The sequence below is a fragment of the Poecilia reticulata genome, chromosome 23, assembly GCF_904066995.2.
Source record: "Poecilia reticulata chromosome 23, P_reticulata-male-v2, whole genome shotgun sequence".
Taxonomy (NCBI): domain Eukaryota; kingdom Metazoa; phylum Chordata; class Actinopteri; order Cyprinodontiformes; family Poeciliidae; genus Poecilia; species Poecilia reticulata.
Genome location: NC_088852.1, coordinates 11,169,454 through 11,190,324, shown reverse-complemented (window position 1 = coordinate 11,190,324; position 20,871 = coordinate 11,169,454). Strand labels below are relative to the sequence as shown.

General features: G+C 40.3%; 1 protein-coding gene across 9 annotated transcripts in view; it reads right to left on the bottom strand.

Moving 5' to 3' along the window:
• Positions 1–252: 252 nt before the first annotated feature.
• tfec (transcription factor EC) overlaps positions 253–20,871 on the bottom strand; it is a 46,323-nt gene continuing 25,704 nt past the window's right edge. For 2 of the 9 annotated variants that reach the window (XM_008401025.3, XM_008401030.3), the window contains 7 exons: positions 9,339–9,593; positions 8,615–8,716; positions 5,633–5,753; positions 4,619–4,675; positions 3,533–3,608; positions 2,481–2,628; positions 253–1,923 (listed from right to left, as the gene is read on the bottom strand). In XM_008401025.3, coding sequence (XP_008399247.2) covers positions 1,450–1,923; positions 2,481–2,628; positions 3,533–3,608; positions 4,619–4,675; positions 5,633–5,753; positions 8,615–8,716; positions 9,339–9,593 — 1,233 coding nt within the window. In that variant the 3' untranslated portion in view covers positions 253–1,449. Of the gene's footprint in view, positions 1,924–2,480; positions 2,629–3,532; positions 3,609–4,618; positions 4,676–5,632; positions 5,754–8,614; positions 8,717–9,338; positions 9,594–10,062; positions 13,350–13,391; positions 13,891–13,990; positions 14,353–20,871 lie in introns of those variants that run through there. The other 7 variants (XM_008401029.3, XM_017302677.2, XM_008401028.3 and 4 more) reach the window with 7 other exon arrangements.

The window sequence follows — 20,871 nt, the reverse complement described above, 5'->3', positions numbered from 1 at the left end:
GAGGCTTTGATGAGAAATCCATTAAGGAAGTATGGGCATGTTGTTTTTAAGACTTTGTAGTTTGCATGAGCGTGAGGTTAAAAAAAAAAAAAAAAAGACGGGAGGTTTTCAGTTTCAAAATGTTAGAATTGTATTCCTGCTACAAGCAAGCCTTATTAAGTTGAAAAAAAAATTTGTTTTTTTTTCAATGTTCTTATGCACTCTGGAAAAGTGGTGAATTTGATATAAGTAAGAAAATTGTGTTGGTAGAGATTTAGATTTTCATACTTTATTCCCTTTCCCAATACATCCATCAATCCTGATTCCTGATTCAATGTTGTAGTATTAGTTGAATATTAACTTGGATATTAAAAGAAAAGCATAAGAAAGTCTATATTTTGCCATTCTCGTCTTAGAAAATCTGGACTCATCTCGTCATCTTACTTGCATCAAAGGAAACTTTCTTAGCTTCCTGCTAATAGCTCTCATAGCAGCTCCTTATCTGACACCGTTATTCATTCTCAAGGGCTCATCAACTCACAGTAGACTCATCAGAATTATCACTCCTTCTCTACTTGTCTTTATTATCTAATTTCCCTCCTCTCTCTCCTCCTTTTCATCTCTCATTCCCAATCAACCACCTTATAAGCAAGCCCTTCACCTTCCACCACGAAACTTCTCACTCAAGAGGGGTTTATTACGGACTTTTCCCGTACTTCTGCGAATAAGGAAAAGTTATGTTTGAGTATTGTATATATATATATATATATATATATATATATATATATATATATATATATATATATATAATCTTTTATATTAATACATGGATTAAAATGTATATAAATACAAAAAAGTCTAACATACATGTAAAAAGAGACAGACAAAACCAAGTACATGTTAAGCACTGAGGTGAGTACATTAGTTACATGTTCAAGGAGTTCGTATAAGGCCTTCCTTAGCAAAAGCAACTAGGACTAGGATCCTTTTGTAAACTGGTAGAAAAAAGTACACTTCAGGCAAATGTTCAGTAATTATTTTGTATATGTTACAGTGTGTAGCCACCAGTGTCTGACGTAAAAAAAAAAAGCCAGTAGTAGTCAACATTTCTACTTGCAAATGTCTCCCTTTTTAACACAAGTCTGTTTGTATCCTCTGTTCAAGGCAGAGAAACACAGTGGTTTCCCAAAATAAAGTTAAAAGTAGTTGTTTCGTTGGACGTGACATTTGCTTCTGAGCAGCGGTACAATGTCAGCATCTCCAACAGTCGAGGAATTTCTAGACAGGTGGCACTTTGATGGGTTTTGCTTAGTTTGTCAGCTGATATTTAAGTTACTTGAGCCTCAGCAGTTGTCAGACGTAGATTTGAATCCTTACATCCGTCAGTCAGTCTTTCAGGGCTTTCCCTCCCTGTTACCAGGAGAAGTTTGACCTGTGCAGTCATTGGGCTATACCAAAGTTGAAGGGCCCTTATAGGTCATCGGCCTCAGCGGAGCTGAAGCTACTCCTTCGGCTGCTGTCCTTGGAAGCAGCCCCTGGGGATCCGGCGGACAGGAGCGGATCGGCGCCGAACGGTGAGAGCGGGTCGTCCATCAGGATTTCGTCCAGCTGGTTCTCCTCCTTGAGCGTGGCGGTGAAGAAGTCTGTGAAATGGGAGAGCGGGTCGGAGAACGTGGTGCAGGCGTCGGCGCCCTGGATGTGGTCCTGCGGGCCGCTCGCCGTGGCGATGGATGGCACGCCCGTCACCACGGCTATCCTCTGGAGGTAGTCGCTGTTGGGGTCCTCCTGGTAGATGGGTGGCTGTTGTGGCTGCTGTTGCTGTACCTGCGATGGGGATTGCTGCTGCTGCTGTTGCTGTTTGAGCAGGTGGGAGGACAGTTCAACTGTCCCCAAGGCAGTGGCCATATTCGGGAGTCCATGTGCTCGTGCCTGGATTTCAAGCTCCTGGAAAACAAATGACATCAAACAGGGGTAACGTTTAATCTCTCCTGACCACACTCATCAACGGCTAGAAGGGAGTAGTACTGAGAAATTCCAGCCACACCTTCATTACCTCCCCTTTCACATTCTGATCAAGGGTAGGAAAGCTATCACCACCTATCTCTCGTCTGTGTCATTTCATAACATTCTTACACTTTTGGGCATTGTCTTATTGGTGCAAACATTGTTTTATTTGCTATTCATATTTTTAGAATAATTTCAAAATTCTGTGCTCCTTATGTCATTGGAAGAAACTTACGAACTCCCCCCACCCCCACACCCCAAAAAAAAAAACTATGGGTTTCCAATTCCTGTCTTTAAGTGCCCTTCGATTTTTAGATGTGTCCCTTTTCCAACATGGTGAATTCAAATGATGCACCTACAACCTAAGACTGTCGCCTAGTTGTACAATTTTGGTATATTGTCAGGAAAATATCTGAAATATGCAGAACAGTGGTTCTTGAGGGCTCGCATTGAACACCAGTCCCCTAAACGCACCACGATTACTAGATTTTTATTACCTGGATCCTCAGCAGCAGCCTCCTGTTGGCTTGCTCCAGCTTCTTTTGACGGCTTTCGAGTTCCCGAGCATGCTGCTGCTCCTTCTGCAGCCACCTTATGTACTCCACCGAGGCCTTCAGGATGGTGCCTTTGTTCCACCGCATGTCACTACAAAGCGAACAACAACAACAAAAAAAACTGAAAGTAAAGGATAAGTTTTCACGCAGAAACCCTTGATGTCAGCAGAATACCTTTTTGCAAAAAAAAAATGGGGAAAACTTTTTAAAAGGTTTTGCCCCCCCCCCCTCCTTTTTTATGATATGAATTAGAAATGGAGACTTACATGGAGCAATTATTCATCCTTGGACATTACACGAGGACATGGAATGGGGATTTTTAATAGAATAGTTAAGAAGCTCTGTGGAAAGTCCATTCTTGTACCTCCTTGTTCAGTAAAATTAATCCTCGAGTAAAAATAGGTGAGGGAAAATGAGCTAAGTAGGAAGCCAAGGAGGAAAATGGAACATTGGACTTAAGGTGCTAGAGTGCAAGTCATTCTTTTGCAGGTATTATTACTTTTTTAAAAAGGACAAGGGACCTCAGTAAAATTGTCCTTCTGCACACGACTGAGTCGCCGGTCTGATCGGCGTTAATAATCTCCTTTATCCCTTTGTTAATGGCATGGTGACAATACTAACCTCCCATTTATATTTGAAGCAAAAGTTCAACTGCAAATAGATGGCCGGTGTGCCGTGCTTCATCTGTATGTTCAAATTGAGCTCCAGACTTTGATTCGAATGACGTGAAAGGGTCTTTACATTTAACCCTCTTTCTCATCGCTCGGGTTTTAAGACAAAACAGCCAGGAGCTACTTAGGGAAAGATGGGAGTGGGGGGGGCAGGGTTGTACATCTCAAAGTGCAGAGACGACACACAGAAGTTTGAGTGCGCCCTTGAAAGGCGACTCAAAGGTACTTGAGGGACTCATCTCATCACGTCTCTGCTTTGAGTTAAACACTTTGACGTTGAGTTTTTGCAGCAAACAGGAGCTGCAAAGTGTGTTGTTTACTTACGGGTCATTTGACTTTGGAATGAGCGTCCCCAGTTCCTTAATCCTGTAGTTAATGTTGTATCTTCGCCTTCTTTCAACTAAGGAAATCAAAAAGAGCAGAGTCGATTAGACCCACGATTTCTTCAACTGCGCTTGCTGAATATGACAGCGTTACAGCACTTTCATACTTTGTATTGGTCTAAATTTGTAACAAAATGTAAAGAAAGTCATGGTTGTAATGTGACAAAATGTGAAACTTTTGCAGGAATTGGAAAACCTTTTCAAAACACAACAATGTACAACTGTTCAGATGTGCTAAAACAATTAACAGTATGTGTAGTTATCCTAAAGTCTTATGTGCAAGGAAGCCATATTGGATTGGGAAGTTGAGGTTTGTGTAAAATCCTCAACTCTTACACTCAAAAGTCCAACTTCTATGTGAAGTTGTGTTAACTAGGAGTGCATTGCCAATCGATATGATTCTATTTCTATGATATTACATTTAAAACTAAATAGTTTGTGTCTTATTGTACACTGCAACCACAGTTGACATTATATTGTAATTAGTTTCAGTGATGTATGAAGGCAGTTAGTCATTCCAGATTTCATAAAACATCTGTCAGTTTTTCACTACGTGAAATCCTGTTTGCGGTCATAAAATGACGATGCAAAAGTACATGAAGTATCAGTACTTTGTTTGAACTGTAATGACTGTTGACTTCACCTACAACTGAATTACACAGGTAAGGTAGACGTGGTGGTTTCTAAAGTTGCAGTTGGTAAGAAAGCCCCAACTCTTCTTGTCAAAATCCCATCTTCCAGGAACACTTCTTTCAATTTGTCCAACTTCTAACATGGAAACATCTATGAGTGAAGATGAAACGGGAAATGCGAACACACCCTTAGACCAAAAGCGGGATGCCACTGGACCAGAATGTTGCTGGTTTTTTCCCTTTTGGTTTCTTGACATAACATGGCAATACACACAATAATCACACTGCTTCCAAGATAGTAATACTTTAAAAAATTCAGAGTTTGACACCAGCTGGGTTAGAAAATTACCAACTAAAGTCGGATAAAGAGGAAAAAGCCAACTAAAGACACTTACTCAAATTATGATTGTCCTTTTTCTGTCTCTCTTTGGCCATAACCCGCGTGTCATGCTCTGTCCAAAAAGAAAAAAAACTCAAATTAAATCACAGAGGGGGAACAAATGGATTATCAATGCACACTAATTTAGAAGCTGAAAGACAACAATCAAAAAATCCCCATAAAAGGTCCAGTCATAAAGTCAAACAATCAGTTTATTCTGAGGAAGTTCAGTGCTGAGGTCAGAATGGGGAGCTATAGCCTCTTCTGCAGACATATATTTGACCTTCGTACACACACACACGCACACACGCCCACACACAATGCCCCATTCATCCCCCTTGGCATGCCATGAAGCTCATTGTAAAAGAAAAAAAAAAATTGTGGCCACTTTTAGAGTACTCATTTCGCAATTAAGATAGTTTAGCCAATTCCATAATCTGTCCCGGAGAGAGACGAAACAAATGCGGTGGGGTCCATATTTGTATTCACATTCTTCCAAATTACATAATTAGGAACCTGAGATTGGATTTCTCAATTTGTCTCTGTTGATTCAATCAAGTCAATTTAGCGTCTGTGTAACATCCCATTGTCCTCTGTGCCCGCGTTCAAATGAAGCGGATTCTAATTGACTTATTTTTCCCGTTCAGAGTGAAGCACTCTCCTGGCATCTTTTCTATTTTCCAAATCAATTAGGCTTTCTTTTTTTAAGCTTTGTGCTTGGGGTTAATAAAACATTTTCAAAGGCTCCTCTGTTTGAGTTGGTCCTTCTTTTGAATAGTGATTAAAAAGCAAGAGTAGTTATTCAGGTAATGCGCAAGCTTAAGTACTTGATGGAAATAAACCCGACACATTGCAGCAGAATTTTTTTAATTTTTTTTTTTTATAGCTCCACAAGTGGCCTTGCAAAATGCAAATTACAATCCGTCCTTCTGCCAGAGGTTTCAAAGAATCTTCGTCGTTCCTTATGCTTTGTTTTTAGTTTTTCCTCATCTCACTCTAAGCGACTCAGTCCTGTGGTTTGAGTCCATACCTGTAAATTCCCTTTTAACAGTGAGCTTTGTGGTGTTAGATGTGGGACTCATTCCACCATTAGGGGGGTTCATACCTTGTTCACCCCCATAGACGTCCAGCATGCTGTTGCTGAGGGAGACCTGCAGCAGGGGAGGAAGAAGCAAAAGGACGGGTCAGTCAAAGGGGAAACGCGTTTCACATTCACGCGCTCGGCTTTCGCGCCTCATCAAAAGCTACAAGACAAATAGCTGGTTTTAGCTACTTGAATGGCTTTGTCTTGCGTCGGCAGGAGCAACAAGAGGCGAGTGGAATGATCAGAGAAGGTTGTCGCCCCGCCTAGAGCTTTGGATCTTGACTAAGCAGCAGGGGGTTGTGGTCACTTGTTTGCCACAGCAGGGCAGGACAAACTGTGTGCTTTGCCTTCCCACCCCCCCAGACCACAGTTGTTACGATGTTCAAATTAACTGTTTGTCTTGCATGACAAAGACAAAAGTCACTGAAACAGAACGTGGTCATATAATCCTTACTGTTGACCTTCAACCCCAGCTTAAAGCATCCTAAATTTCCACTTTTTGTCTCTCTTTTTTTCCCCAGTATTCCAACCCATTTTACTGTAAAACAGCCCTATGTTCCTCAACCTTTGACATTTATTTTGAAATACTTGGTGTCACTGATAATTTATGGCAAGATATTTAGTAAATCAGGCTTTGAATATGAAGCCTAAAAAAACTAGGAAGACTACAAGGGAAGAAATGAGGATTGAAGAGAGGTACAGCTCAGAGAAGGTAATGAAGGAGGTACAAAATAAATAACAGAATGGAATGGTACTAGGATTTCTGGAAAAAAATGGAAGACAGAAGATGCAAGAAAACACCAGGCAGCAGGAAGGACAAGCAGGAACTAAATGTAAAATGAAGAAAAGGAGTTAGGATAGAAAGGTCAAAAAGTGGTTTGAAACAAAGGAGAAAACATTTAGACAGTGGGCCAAAGAATAAGTGAAAATACAATTATTCTTGCGTACTTATATGTTCTTCTCCCATTCTTATCCAGACGTGGAAAACAGTGAAACTAAATCCCATGCTTTTCTAGAATCTAGGAGTACTGCGGCTCACTAAAAGCACAATTTGTCAACCTCCATTGATTGAAAACGGACCCTAAACACTGAGACCCTCTGTGTTCACAAACAGCACGCCATCAGATGAAAGGGCTCTCTAGGTCAACGGCATGAACAGAGGCAAAACTGTTTTCCTATGGGGGCCTCTCATCCTCCCGGATAATAACGCCTTTTCACTGAGTCCAGACACGATATACGGCACACTGGAACACACGTGTGACTAATTCGCATTTGTGTATTTATGGCAGAAAAATCTCGCATAGGGTCACCACGGATTCCAAGAAACGGCACAGCCAATTTTAGCAACGACACGTGCGTCAAATGTAACTACCAGTGAGCCGAACGTGGTGAGACAGGATGGGGACTGTAAAAGGAAGAGGCGAAACAGAACAGAAGAATGAAGCACCAGAAGCGTCAGATTTGTTTTAAGGGTTTGTAGGTATTGCCCTGCCAAAAATATTAAAAACCCCTTCTGCTTTTTTTCATTTTTTTTTTTTCATTTTGTTACTTTACATCCACAAATTTCAGTACATTTTAATGGGATTGTATCCAATACACCAACTGAAAGTGGTGCATAGATGCGTGACTAACATTTTTACAAATGAAAATGTCAACAAATGCGGTGTTGGTTTGTGTTCAGACCTCTAAAATTCCTACATGAAGTATGTTGAACAATTAGCAAACGTCGTCCACCTGCGTTTTACTTAATCTCAGCTCAAATACAGCTGAGAAAATTGTGAACACACAGCATGACGAGGTCCGGGCAATGTTGGGAAGAAGGAGGAGTTATGCTGTGACACCTTGTGTGGCAGCAAACTAACCCTACAAATCAGCCTGAAAGCACAAGACTGAGCTAAATTTATAGATTTAGTTTTGGAAACCATGTCTCATTTTCGGTTTACTTTATTGTTATACTCTGCTGTTTTAAAATTCAGGTAAAATCTAGTGAGGTTAGTGAATACTGTTATTCCACTGTAGATTCCTAAAGAAATATTGGACAGTCAGAAGAAGAAGTAGGAGGAGGGGGAGGAAGGGGATAAACACGCATAAGAAAATGAAAAGATTACAACAGTTCCCCCTCCCGCTTGTACTGTAATCACTCCAATTCCTCTCCCGTCCGTGTCCCAGAATGTGTTGACAAGGCGAAGCGAAGTGATGCATCATGCTGTATGACTAATTAGGATGAATTGATCCATTTAAGCATGGTATCATTTCTGAACAAGCCCACAGGGAGTGTATGCATTAGCCCGATCCGATGGCTCAGTAACTCCTTCCGACAAATTCCCTCGCTCAAACAAACCGACTCTTCCTTTTCTTCCCTCCTTCCCCTCCTCTGCTCTCTTATCTCTCCCCCAGCCCCCACCCATTCCTTCTGTTTAAGTACTTTATCTTTCTCTGAATGCATCTTTTTAGCCTATCAGAATGTGTAACTCCCATCATCATTTTTCTTTTTTTTTTTTTTTTATCTATTTGTGCTTGTTTGGTGTTGTGACCCGTTACCTGTCTTGCAAAAGAAATAGTTTCTGTTTTACAAGAACCTAATCTGCTTTGCTCAGCTTATTTGGTAAAACGGTAAATGTCCCTAAGCCTTTGTGAACTTTGACTCATCTCTTGTCTTAATCTGACCTGAAAGCAGGTCAGGTCCCCTTTTTCCCAAGCTAGTCTAGCTTGCGTGAATCCGTGTTTGGGTGGACTAACTTTGCTTTCAAGCTATGCTTAAGCCTTTAAAAACAGAGAAATCATTAGTCAAATAATGCGACCTAAACCCAACCACATCTTTTGTTAGGTTACAACAGAAACGCATGCAAATCATAAGCAAGTCTGAAGCATTCAAATCATGGTTAGTCCCTGGCCGTTAGAGCAGGACTTGAAGTGATTCATACTTACATTGCTTTGCATTATGATGTTAGGCTCCATGCAATCCAGGCCTCCATCATTGAAGCCGGATTCAAGACTAATTAGGTCATCAATAACTTCATCCATCGGAAACTAAAAGAAAACAGTCATTTCAGTGTATTAAGGGACAGTTTTGGGATGTTAGTGCACTGTCCACGTCTTTAGAGATCTGCAAATTCAAACCGTGACTCGGTATAAAAACAGGGAGGCTAATTTAATAAGTTTGTTTGGCAGCGTTGGCGGGAAATGCACGTTATCTGTTAGCAAACTAGCTTCCCCCCCTTGACAAAAACAAAAGGGTACTCTCATCAGAGACCGCATATCTGAAGTTATTGATGAACTCATCAGGGGGAAAGGTGATATCAGCGGTGGCAAAACTTTGTTTGGATGATTAGTTCTTCTCAGCACCAGGGTTCAAAACCAGTTTGGTTCGTTGGCTATTCATCCAAACAAAGAGCATGCTTTCATGAATTGATAGGGTTTACAGCTACGTAATATGTCTCACATCAACACACCAGCCACGTATTTTGTCGGGAATGTGGGCCGTTGACAGGAAACGTCTCAGGGATATTGTGAAATCTCTGAAATGTATGACCTTGCTGCTGATCAGCATGCAAACCGACATTCTCCTTTTTGTTCTGGTTTCCCTTTTAGGCACAATTTCGGTTCCATGTATTCCATGTACATCGTTTTTCTGTTTCTGTTTCCTCCTCACCTCGCCTTCGTGGTTGCCCATCGTGAGCAGGGTGACCGGGCTGTTGGGGCTGCTTCCGTCACTGACGGCGGGCATATGTCCGTTCCTCATGATTGGTACAGTGGCCAGCGGCTGGCCGGGGGCGTGTGGATGCGGTACAGCGTGACCGGATCCGGTGGAAGAGGCCAGCTTGGAGCCCAGTGTCAGGTATTGCTTCACAGGCTGGTTTTGGCTTTGATGAAGGTGGAACTTGGAGTTTTCCAGGTGGCTTTGTACCTGTTGAAACACATATGCACAAACAAAAATAACATGCATTAGTTGAGTTTGTTGCCTGTATGGAAAGCTGGACCAAGATGCAAGCAATTGCACCGTTTTTAAAAAAAAAGTGTTTTGGTACTTGGAATGGCTAAAAACATGTTTACTGAGAGTTTTTTTAAACGGCTGCAAAACGTACTCATTCGGGACTTTTCCAGCGTTACTCACAGCAACTTTACAGGATTATGGTTGCATTTTAACGTGTGTCATGTTTAGGTGAAGTAATATCTTACTCAAATCTTTTTGTGGTCTGTTTAATTGTTCCTCCACAACCTGAGTCACAGTTTCAAAACTATAGTTATCGTATTTAAGTCACTTAGGTGATTGTAAACCGGGTTTTAGAAACTATTTTAAAAATCTCCCAAAACTTTATCAAGACACATTTAAAAAAAAAAAAGAAAAAAAAAAGCAAAAACGTTCATATTCTTACTTTTGAAGCTCTGGTTGCGTCCCGCATTTTGTAGTAGCTGCAGTCACTTAAGTGTGGCATTCTTAGAAAAGCAGGTGATCCAGTAGGTCAGCTTTAGGGATCCAGGTCTGTTGCTACTGCTGTCCTGTCAAACTACTGACTTCCCAGTGACCGGTTGTCCCTTCCAGTCACCTAGCAGTGTTTTATAAAGGGCCCTAAGTGAACTAATTAGCCCCACAGCTGGATGTAAGCCTTTATGTTGCGTAGCATGATAATCACTTCAAACGGCAGACTGTTGGATCATTCAGGGTTTGATCACTGCAGGACGTCTGCCTTTAAGCGGACGTCCACTAATTCATCTACTCCACCCCTTTTTCTTTCAGGCTGACCAATCGGTGGTCGCTTCCCAAAGTCTTCTACTGCCTGCCTGCTTCAGGGGTTGTGGCAGCACAATTGACTCTTGTTTCCCCAGTGGACGGTTTTAAATAACTTCTCTTAATGCCGTCTTAAGCAAGCCTTTTCTCATTCATTCACTGTTTTAAACGTAGATAGTTAATCTTTAAGTTTCTCATAAAATAAGTGCAGTAAAGCTATTTTTAAGTCTTTGTTGCTGCGAAGCGAGAGCTGGTTGCAGAAAGTCTCACCGTAAACGGCTAATTCGCTTACGTGTCTTGTTCTCACAGAGAACCTCAGTGTTGTAACTTGCTTTATTAGTTAATGGGCTGGCGAGGTATTTTGGTAGTCAACGCAGAGGGACACTTTACAAAGTTAGTTATGTCCGATGTTTGGTCTGTCGCCCAAATTTCACTTACTGCGTCTCGGACGAGAGAGACATATTTTTCCATGACCGACCAAAGTGAATCAATCAGAGCAGGAAAAACGTTTGAAAGCAAACCTTCCTAGCGTAGCAGGAGAGACTTCTGACCTTTCTGTCTACTTGACTGTTCAGGGAAGTGAAACCAATATTAAAAAGAAGAGATTTCTATCTGTTCCTCAAATCATTGCGAAATGTTTAAAGCACCTCACCCAACAAAGGAAATAAGAGAAAAGAGGTTTAGTTTTGAAGGAAATAACTTTGACGCAGCCGTGGCATGTTTCTAAAATGCTAACAACTGAGTAGCATTTTTATTATTATTATTATTAAGTCTCGTAAAATGATCTGCTTCATTTATTTCCAAATATATCTTTCAGTATTTTGTGTGCAATACATTTGCAAAGCACATAGTCAGAAAACACTTTTCACATAAAAAAAGAAAATTATAAGATGATATCCATATTTCTTTTGGCATCTTTACTTGGAGCGATAGTTGGATCAGGATTCTCAATCTAATTATAATTCAGATAGGGATCAAGACAACAGTCGACTTTTATTCTATTAAATAATAGCTCTTTTCTCGAATTGCAGTTTATGGAAATGCTACTTCATGAACCTTTAAACTCCTGTCATGTCTGAACCGAATTGATTGGAAGGTAAGAGTCATTGTGCCGCCAGTGGTATTCTTATGTGAAAGAGACAGAGAATGGAACATGTGCCAAACATTCACAAAGTAAATACTGTCTGCTACAAAACGGAGGCGAATCAAGAATCTATGGGGCCCTCAGCAGAATTTAATTTGGGGCCCCAGTTACAGTTCATATAATCTAGGACATAATGAGCAGTAAATAAATTTCAGAGATGTCGTTATTTGACTTTCTCACTTGTTCTGACAGTCAAGTCCACAGTAAAAGAAGTGCCAACTCAGGAAATGTGAACCAAGTGTCATTTCATTACTGAATTGTTTATGCAGGTGCAGAAAACGGCAAATAGGATTAAACTACTCTAAAATATCTACCCCGGTTTTTGTAAATCCTGAATATATTACAATTTCAAGGAGTTTTAAACTCCTTAATATTTTCTGTCGAGCTTGAAAACAAAACCGATCCTTTCAGATGCTCGGTTATTAGCAGCAGCTTAGATTGCTCGTGCCTTCCAGGTGCCTTTTCACATAAAAGCAAAGTCTGATTGGAAACGCTTCAGATGCTTTGCGGTTTTATTCGGGGAGACCATCGGTGATGCACTGGCTCCAAATCTCATCTCTAGTTTAAATAATCGCCACGCTCTCTCTAAAGACTTCCATAAAACTAAAAGGCTTTGATTGGAGTCATTTTAAGACAGAACTTTGCTTTGGTTTTGGTCCTTTTTTTTGACTAGTAATTCTCTTAACATTAGTTCGTTATTTAAATAAAACTAGACATGACATTTTAAACTACTGAACTATCCTTTGATGTTAAAAAAGAAAGCATTGCTTTTTTTTTTAAGCATCCACAAGCTCCGCATCAAATGCACCCAAACATATTTATTTCCCTTGTTAGCTGGAGCTGCTGGCCTCAGTCACCCCCCCGAACCCCCATTCACATAACTAAGAACAAACTCATCACAATACTGAACTTGTCAGTAGTAACTGAGAGCTCTTATATGTCTTTTCCCAGTCAAACAAGATGCTAGTTGTTAGCCAATCAACATTTTTTTTTTTTCCCCCTGCAACGGATAGCAGGAGAGACGCCAAGGCCTCCACACACCGCATCTGCTGTGTGTGACGGCGGATTGTCCCGGTTTCACTTCAGCCCTTGCACTACTGTACATTCCGGAGACACGCTTGTTATCCACTTAAGGGGGAGAATCTGATTAGATTCGAGCAGCAATGGCTGCTCAGTCACCAAGGCCGGCCGTGACAATGGCAGGCCTGTGCAAGTGTGAAGTCGGACATGCTGGGGAAGAATTATCAGTGCCTGCCAACGCACAAGAGGAAGAGGGACGAGATAAGAATCTAATCAATCGAGGTTCAAGTTTGGGGATTGTCGTGGGTGTTTCGGACCATTCCGTTTTACTTACTCTTTTGGGAGTACAGACACCATCACTTGCTCCAACAGCCGAGGCAGTGTTTTGCAATTACAGGCAGGACAGAGGTCACAGGTTCACTTTCAGTTTGCACACATTACTTCCATTACAGCTGGCATCCAACTATTTCAGTGCAAGTAAGTTTTAATGTATTTGAGCAGAGTCTGACTCATTTGGTGTTGTTTTTTTTTTGTGTCACTTTGCAGTTTTAAGCTTAACGTGTAAAACCTGCAAGTCATGAAGAAATCAGTTGCGTCTTTCTACTTGATTTTCTTCTATGTTAGAGACATTTAGAGACACCCAAGAAAATGTCTGTATTGATTTTAGTAGTTCTGAATCAATTCATGCAAACAATCAAACCCGACGTCAGCCATAAATCACAACAGCAGTTAAAAGGTACACCACGTTTAAAATAAAAATAATATTATGCAACATCTGAGACATGCATACAAGTGATGGTCGCGTGATTTACCTCAAAGTTAAAGGTTGCATTTCTCAAAGTCCGCTCAGAAATCCTGCACTTGAAAAGGTTTTCATAACTGTCGCGCTCAAACCCTCTCTTCTAATTGAAACGCTCTTGCCAAACCCAGTTTCAGTCTTGCCCAAGTTCTCCTTTCACTTCAGAAAAATCCAACACCTTATGAAACTTTGGGTGATGGTGACGTTAGCTGTACAAATTGTGGACAAACCGAGTTGAGGGGTTTGGTCTCATTTCTCCACCCTGGCTGATTTACAGCATTTTTACAGAAAACATTTAGGCACCGTTCAGTGATCTTTCTATCTAAAATGAATGAAAGTGGAACAAAAAAAAAAGCCTCATCACTCATGATTTCTGTGTTGTTGCCGAGCGTGTTTACCAGTAAATATCTGTAACCACTCACCAGATAAGAGTGGGAAAGGGAACTCTTCGCAAAATTTGCATTCCACAGTGACTGTTCTTTTTTTTTTTGTCCTACAAATGCATGTCAATCAAAAAAAAAGGAAAGATCATTCATTCCAAAACCTACCACACACCAACTTGTGATGTGGCGATTTAACTCCCTGGACAGAATCTAGGACATTTGTCCTTACCTCTAGAAGCTGGATATCTGTCAAGGTGATCACTTGGACCACACAGCAGCGGCTCATGGCTTTCCAAAGTGGCAGCGACTCCCACCAGAGAGGCTGCGGATTTGTGCAGGGGAGCAAACCGTCAATGCCACAGCTCTGCTTTGCACATGTGGACTAGAAGAGGAAGAAACAGAGAGGTGCGGCGGCCTCCTTCCTGAGCTTTTGCAGAAATATCGGAAAGGAAGGCATGACACATCAGCTTGTTTAGGAGCCTCTTCCTGTGCGTGCCCGTGTGTTTTTTGGGCCGAAAAAGCCCTTACAGAGGCAAAAAAAAACGTACTGATTGCGGCTTTGCTGGTTGAAGAATGTGCATGTGTGAAAGTAAAGTGAGTTGACAGAATGCGGGTTCCTGCTTGTGGATAGCTCTGCTTTCCGGTCTGCAGAACATCAAGTCTGTCTCAGCACTTTTTCCCGGGTTATCTCCATGACACCGACTTCCTTTGGATAGCCATTGAACCACAGCAGTTACAGTTGCAACTGGAGAAATACGATTTAGAAATCTGTATAAGCTCAAATAACCTGCACCAATACATATCTGTCCAGGAAAAGATGAGGGAGCAACATAAATTCTTTTTTTATTCCAATTTTTTTTCTACTACATCAGCAATTGAAAAGATAGGAAGTTATGGAAGTATTCAAACATTACATTTTTTATAATGCCTTGTGATTTTGTGGCTTGCTGGATGTTACTTAAACTGTTTTCATACATGCGTTCCAGTGTTTCAGGCCTGCAGTAACTTCTAACGACGTTTGTCAAGTGGAGTACTTAGTTTTCATGAAGTGCTTCAGGTATCATATGGTCTCATTTGGAAAGAAGAGCACAAGATCATATGCATGCTCAACATTATCAAAGGATAATATGGAAATAAATGTTAGGCCCTGACTTAAAAAAAACACACATGGCTCAATGGGAAGACTTTCGAGAAACCTGGTAATTCTCCTTTTTTCTTAAATCTAATATTTTCTTGCTGCATAAATTGAAAAAAATGACAAGTGGGGATATTTAAATTCTAGTTTATTTGATTAATGACTTCTTGGTCCCATGTAATGGTCTGATCTTACATGGGTCCATGGGGGACTAGCACACGGTCATCTGCATACTTTAGTACAATCCTGCCAATTCATAATAGGCAAGTTCATATTTCTGTGTCTTTATGTTGGCATTTGTAATATTTTAAAACATTTATATGCATTTCATACAGCAATTTGGTCCTTCTGCACAATGAATTTGGATTCTGACTGTTAAATATTTTTGTTCAATGGCTTACGACTTCCTTTTCTGTAATTGTTACTGATTAATGAAGACAAAATATGAAAAATCCTACTATCTACTCATTTTGTTCTGAATTGTGGGTTCAGCAAGAACAGAACCCGATAACTGTGTTATTGTTTAGTTGGCCCCTCTACTGTACTCCAAGGGTGCATCCATTAACAAAAAAGAATATCCACACCTAAAAGGCATTTCTGTCTCAGTTATTACTGCAAATGGTATCTGGGCATTCCATATTTTTGCGATACTCTGCGATAAAACCATCAGTATCAACTTGAGGACATCGAATGCAATAAGCAAACTGAATCAAAATGATTCAGATGAATCTAAACTGTGGTGCTTTAAGAGGAAGTCGCCTTTCTGCTGTTAAATTGCAGTTTGTCCTGGGCTTGCTTGTAGACGGTGATTTGATTACACAGAGAATGCCTGTCTTGATGCGACTGTATATTTAGTCATCTTTGCTAGGCTAAGTGAGATATTTCAGCATTATTTATGCAGCCGTGTCCAAATTATTTCACCGTAATTTCACACACGCTCGGCTTTTCATTATTGATGAGTGATATAAATCAGCTCTGTCGATGCCCGCACACAACAGAAGCTGTACTGCATTGTTTTGTGTGTGTGTGTGTGTTTTTTTTTTCCCCCTCTCTATTGCCCATGTGTGTATTTGTCTACTTTTTTTGTTTATTTGATATCCTCTTTGTGTACAGTCTGGCAGATCTATCCAAATTCCTGGCTGGCCATTTTTGGCCCATCTTGGGGGCCAGCCACAAGTTGCTCACCTTTGTTAGTCCCCCTGCTCGGCATGTTTTAAACATCAGGGACTTCCTGTAAGAGCTGGCCTGCTTCTGAGACAACACTTCAAAGTGCAGCGCCAACATCTGAGGGCTGTTTTATCCTGCTAGAAAAGGAATGCATAATGGACACAGCTCCACTGCACTTTTAATGATTCCTCATATAAATTAAATATTACTGCTATTTTAACTGGATTACACACGGAATTGTGTGTGTTGGCGTGCGGGCCGGTGTGCTCCCGTTACCTTGATGAAATATTGAACCTATGAAAATGGTTTTCAGTGGTGTTGTGAAAATAATTAAGATTCAAAATCAGCCTGCTCGCTGTAGAGTGACTCAAAGGTACACTCGTTTGGTTGTGATCGCGTTTTATCCTTTGCTTTCATGAACACATTTATTGCAAAAAACACATACTGTAAGACTTTAAGTCTTCAATATGTCAGGATCAAGCTTTTATTTTGACAAAAGATAAAGAGTTGTTGCTGAAATACCTTCACACGTTTTCTATGGTTGCAAACAATGAAAAAGTTAAACTTTTATTCAAGGTGGTCTTCCAGAAAGTACTTTTTTAACAATTCAATCATAGTTTATAGCAAGTATAGAACTGTGACAAAGCAGAGTGATATTAAGCATGTACAACCTCTGCAGAGGCTCTACTGTCATCTTGGAGTCGAGTCTCCATTGAAACTATTTGTAGCATCTACATGCTGACCCGTTCTTTGATCATTTAAGTCTTAAGATAAAGCAGAAAAAATAATTTTAAGAAAATGCTTCAGGTGGGTCTGGAATGATTCAAGGAATGATTAGCTGGTAAAGCACACCATTAAGTGTGGTGGAGGATATGGGACACAAAGGGCATGTTTCTCTTCCAATGGCCTTAGAAACCTTGTTGGAGTGCATGGCATCAGATAACAAGGACATGTTAAATAAAAATCTGGGGACCTCTGCCATATAACTGGAAACAGTTTAGCACTGGGTCTGACCACACCAGGATAATGGTGCCTCTGGAAAAATCAACACAGATGCCCTTCAGCAGACAAAAATGTCCACTAAAGTCCTCCGGGATGGATATATATCCAGAAGAATAAAGAATAAGGTACATTAATTTTAACTAAACCTATCTTTAATTGCACCTTACAGTAATTAAAGATTACCATAAGATTTGCTCTCAGTTACTTGCCTTTTGTTCCAGTGACTACTGCCACACAAAGTTAAAAGAGAACGCTCGAAACGATGGGAAATGGAGAAAAGAACGAGGCAGACGCGCTGCGCTCTACCCCTCTCAGTCAGTACAGAGGAGATGCAATTAGTCAAAATGGAATAATATGATTTTTGCAGCTAAGTCCATTAGAGCACATTATTTTTTCTCAGTGCTCTGAAGAGAGGGGCTTGTTCACAAGAACACCTGAAACTCTGCAGATTTTCTGCACATATGCATGCATTGTTTTTACAGATGCTGACCACTTCACAGGGACATAGCTAAGCTCAAGTTCTTCTGTGCCCAGTTGTGCCTAGGGCTGCCACTCGTCCCTTAAAATATGGAATCATCCCATATTTGGCTGTTAAATGTTGCGTCCCGTATTGAACCGATGCCTATCACACATCAAGACTAATTGCAGCAATAATGACCAAAACAAAACAGGATATATTAAGGTCATGATTCTAGATGGGGGCCAGCAGGGGCCAGCAGGGGTACAGAAGAAATTATGCTAAATAAATGTATTTTGTAAATATTCAGAGGTGGATTTTTTTCTAACCTTCACAATTTTATTTTAACAATGAATTAAAAATTATAGTGCTGCACTTTTAGCTGCTGTATTGAGATAGGATCATACTTTCCATCTGCTAGATCAGGGCTCTGCAACCTGATCCAACCTGTATCTCTGGAGACACAAGTAGCTCTTTGGCTTACTTGACATATCAAATGATGAAACATTGATCAGTTTTTTTGTTTGCTTCATTCTTTAAGTGTCGCCATGGAAAAACACTGCCTACCCTGGTCCTCGTGGTAAATTTGATCTAGAACCAGCCTCCAAACCTAACTCTGTCATGATCCGTGTTGCTCTGTATTTATTTTAAGGTTTTCTGTGTTCAGTTTCTGTCCTGAGAGTCTCTGTTTCTGCGTCTTCCCCGTTGATTGATCCCAGCTGTGTCTCGTTCCTGTGATTACCCTCCCAGTGTATTTAGTCCCACCTGTTGTCTGTGTTTCTCGTTGGGTCCTTGCATCTATGTCGTTTTGTTTGTCGGCCGTCCAGCACTGTGAAGTCCTGTGGCAACCTCAGCTCTTGTATTACGTCTTGCTGTACCTTGAAGCGCTCCAGTTGAACTGTGAAGTCCTGTTTTGCTTAGCTCTTGTTTTCAGTCTTGGTTTATCAGGCGCTACCGGTATTAGCTGTGTGCTATTCCTTCTGCCGTGCTGCCTGATCTGAACTGCGTTTGAGCATCTTCATTAAATTCATCATCATTTTCATCTACATCCTGGGTCTACTTGCGTCTCTTATCACCACCAACCACCACTCCTGACAAACTCCTCACTTGTATAAATATTATAGTAATACTCTTTAAAATACCACAATTTTCACATAACTTTTATACTTTTGGAGCCCTGTTTGAGGACATATTGTGATTATTAAATTATGTATTATGATCAGTACTTGAGCAGTTTACCAAATACATTTTACACTTGCTTAATTAAACATGTTTAAAGTGTGCTACTCTGATTGGAGTACAATTTTGGAGTACTCTATGTATGAATGATTGCTCTCTGGATCACTTTGTTTTTAGGTTTGGTTGGCTATAGTTGCCTTTATTTGGAAGTAGTTTGACAGGAAAGTGGGTAATGAGAGGGGGAAGGCATGTGGCCTGCGACCACCGCCACGATGACTAAGGCCTCAATATGTGGGTTGCGCCATCACAGCAACCCCTCTGGATCACTTTTTAAAAACAAATAGCACTGGCATAAATATTGTCTATCGCTGAAGCGGCCATCCCACCCCATGAAAGTAGGGTGACACGCAGTGGTGGGCGTCCCTTATTTTGCTTTCTGAAAGGTGGCAACCCTAGTTGTGTCACATCACTTAATATGCCCTCTTGTCAGTAATAATCTGCCTTTAAGAATATTCTTTCTTGAGAATATACTTTGTGAACTAGCATCTATGATGAAGACTTTTCTATAACACTGAATGCTAACAGCCACAATTCATCCGGAACAACCGATTTACAATCATTGGGTATGGCAAAAGACAGTCTACAAAATAATAGCATTTGTATTTATTTCTCATTTCGTCTGAAAGTCGTACACAATGTTAACCTAGTGCTGCTGTTGCTACTATTTTCTCTGTATGCTTTTTGTTTTTCTTTCCCATAGAAAGTATTTTTAGTCCTCCTCTCATTTTAGCTGAATAAGCTGCTGACTATTTGTTCTTTTGTCCAATTTCATAGGTAGTATACCTGACAAGTTGCTTCAGAGTTCAGCTGTATGTCTTTCATGGCTAGCACTAACAACTGCGCTATTGCTACTATTAACTTCATACACACTTCTTGTTTTTTGTACTTCAATTCCATAGAAAGTGTATTTTTTTCCCTTTGTGTCCCAATCCCTTCCTTTCAAACCACTAGACAGTAACAGCACTCAATATATCTAGCTTGGTTTTCAAAAGGATGATTGTTGTTAAAAGGGAGTGGGTCCTGTCCACTGTCACCACATGCTTGCTTAGAATGATGGATTACTGCAAAGTTAGTTATTCAGTACAACTGACTATATGTCTTTGAGTAGATAACTGTTTACCAGTTGGTACTTTATCAACAGTAACTGTAAAAAAATGGATTTGTACTGTATTATACTGCATGCTAAAAGATCTGCAGCGTATCAACCGACTGAAGTGCAATGGAAAGACTTGGAATGATTTCATCATTTCTATATGGAGCAAATTGGATTCTAGTTAATTTGATGAACTGGATGTTTTTTTTTCTATCAAAGTTTCTTGAGGTAAAATTTGTTGCAAATTAGTGTAATATTAAAACTGTAGTTTAATTGAACTGACTAGCTTCTTAACTTCCAAAGAAACAAATAGTTTATAAAGCCTTACCTCCACTACACTCTGTTTTTACATTGGGGATAGCTTTTATAAAACCATAAACTTTAACCTTGTTTTGTCCCTTTGCGACATTTAACTCGTTTAAGATGTCTGAGAAAATCTTAAAGTACCAAAACCACAAAATCTAACAGGAACTATACAGAAAACCCTTTCTAGTAGTTCGGAAATTGAATGGCATCCTTGACTCTCACCGTCCAGCGAATCCAAACAGTGTTTAGGATTGCTTCTCCAAATGATGCCAAGAAGCTACTCTAAGGACTACCTTTAATCTCTCACTTTGGCAGACAGTGAAAAGGAGCCACAGAGAGTTCCAACTATCGCTTTTTCAATTGAGTCTTATTAAAATTATGCACATGATCGATTGCAAGACAGTTGCAGCCCAGCAAGCAAAAGGACTCATAAAAGCCTAGGATAAAGAAACCTTTTACAGTGTGTCAGTAGAGGGTAAAGGCTTGAAAGTATTACCTTGCTGATCTTTTATTTCTGTTTTTTTATATATATATATATCTTTAAGTACAAGTAGCATCTACAAATTATGACTGAAACCAACGTGTAAGTGTCTCTCTGCAGGAAAGGTTAGCATGCAGGTGAATGAACGGTTGAACTGTTTGCCATTTCTCTGAAAAACAAAATTTAGAATTGGTTTACTCAATCAACCTGGTGATTATAAAAATTATTAT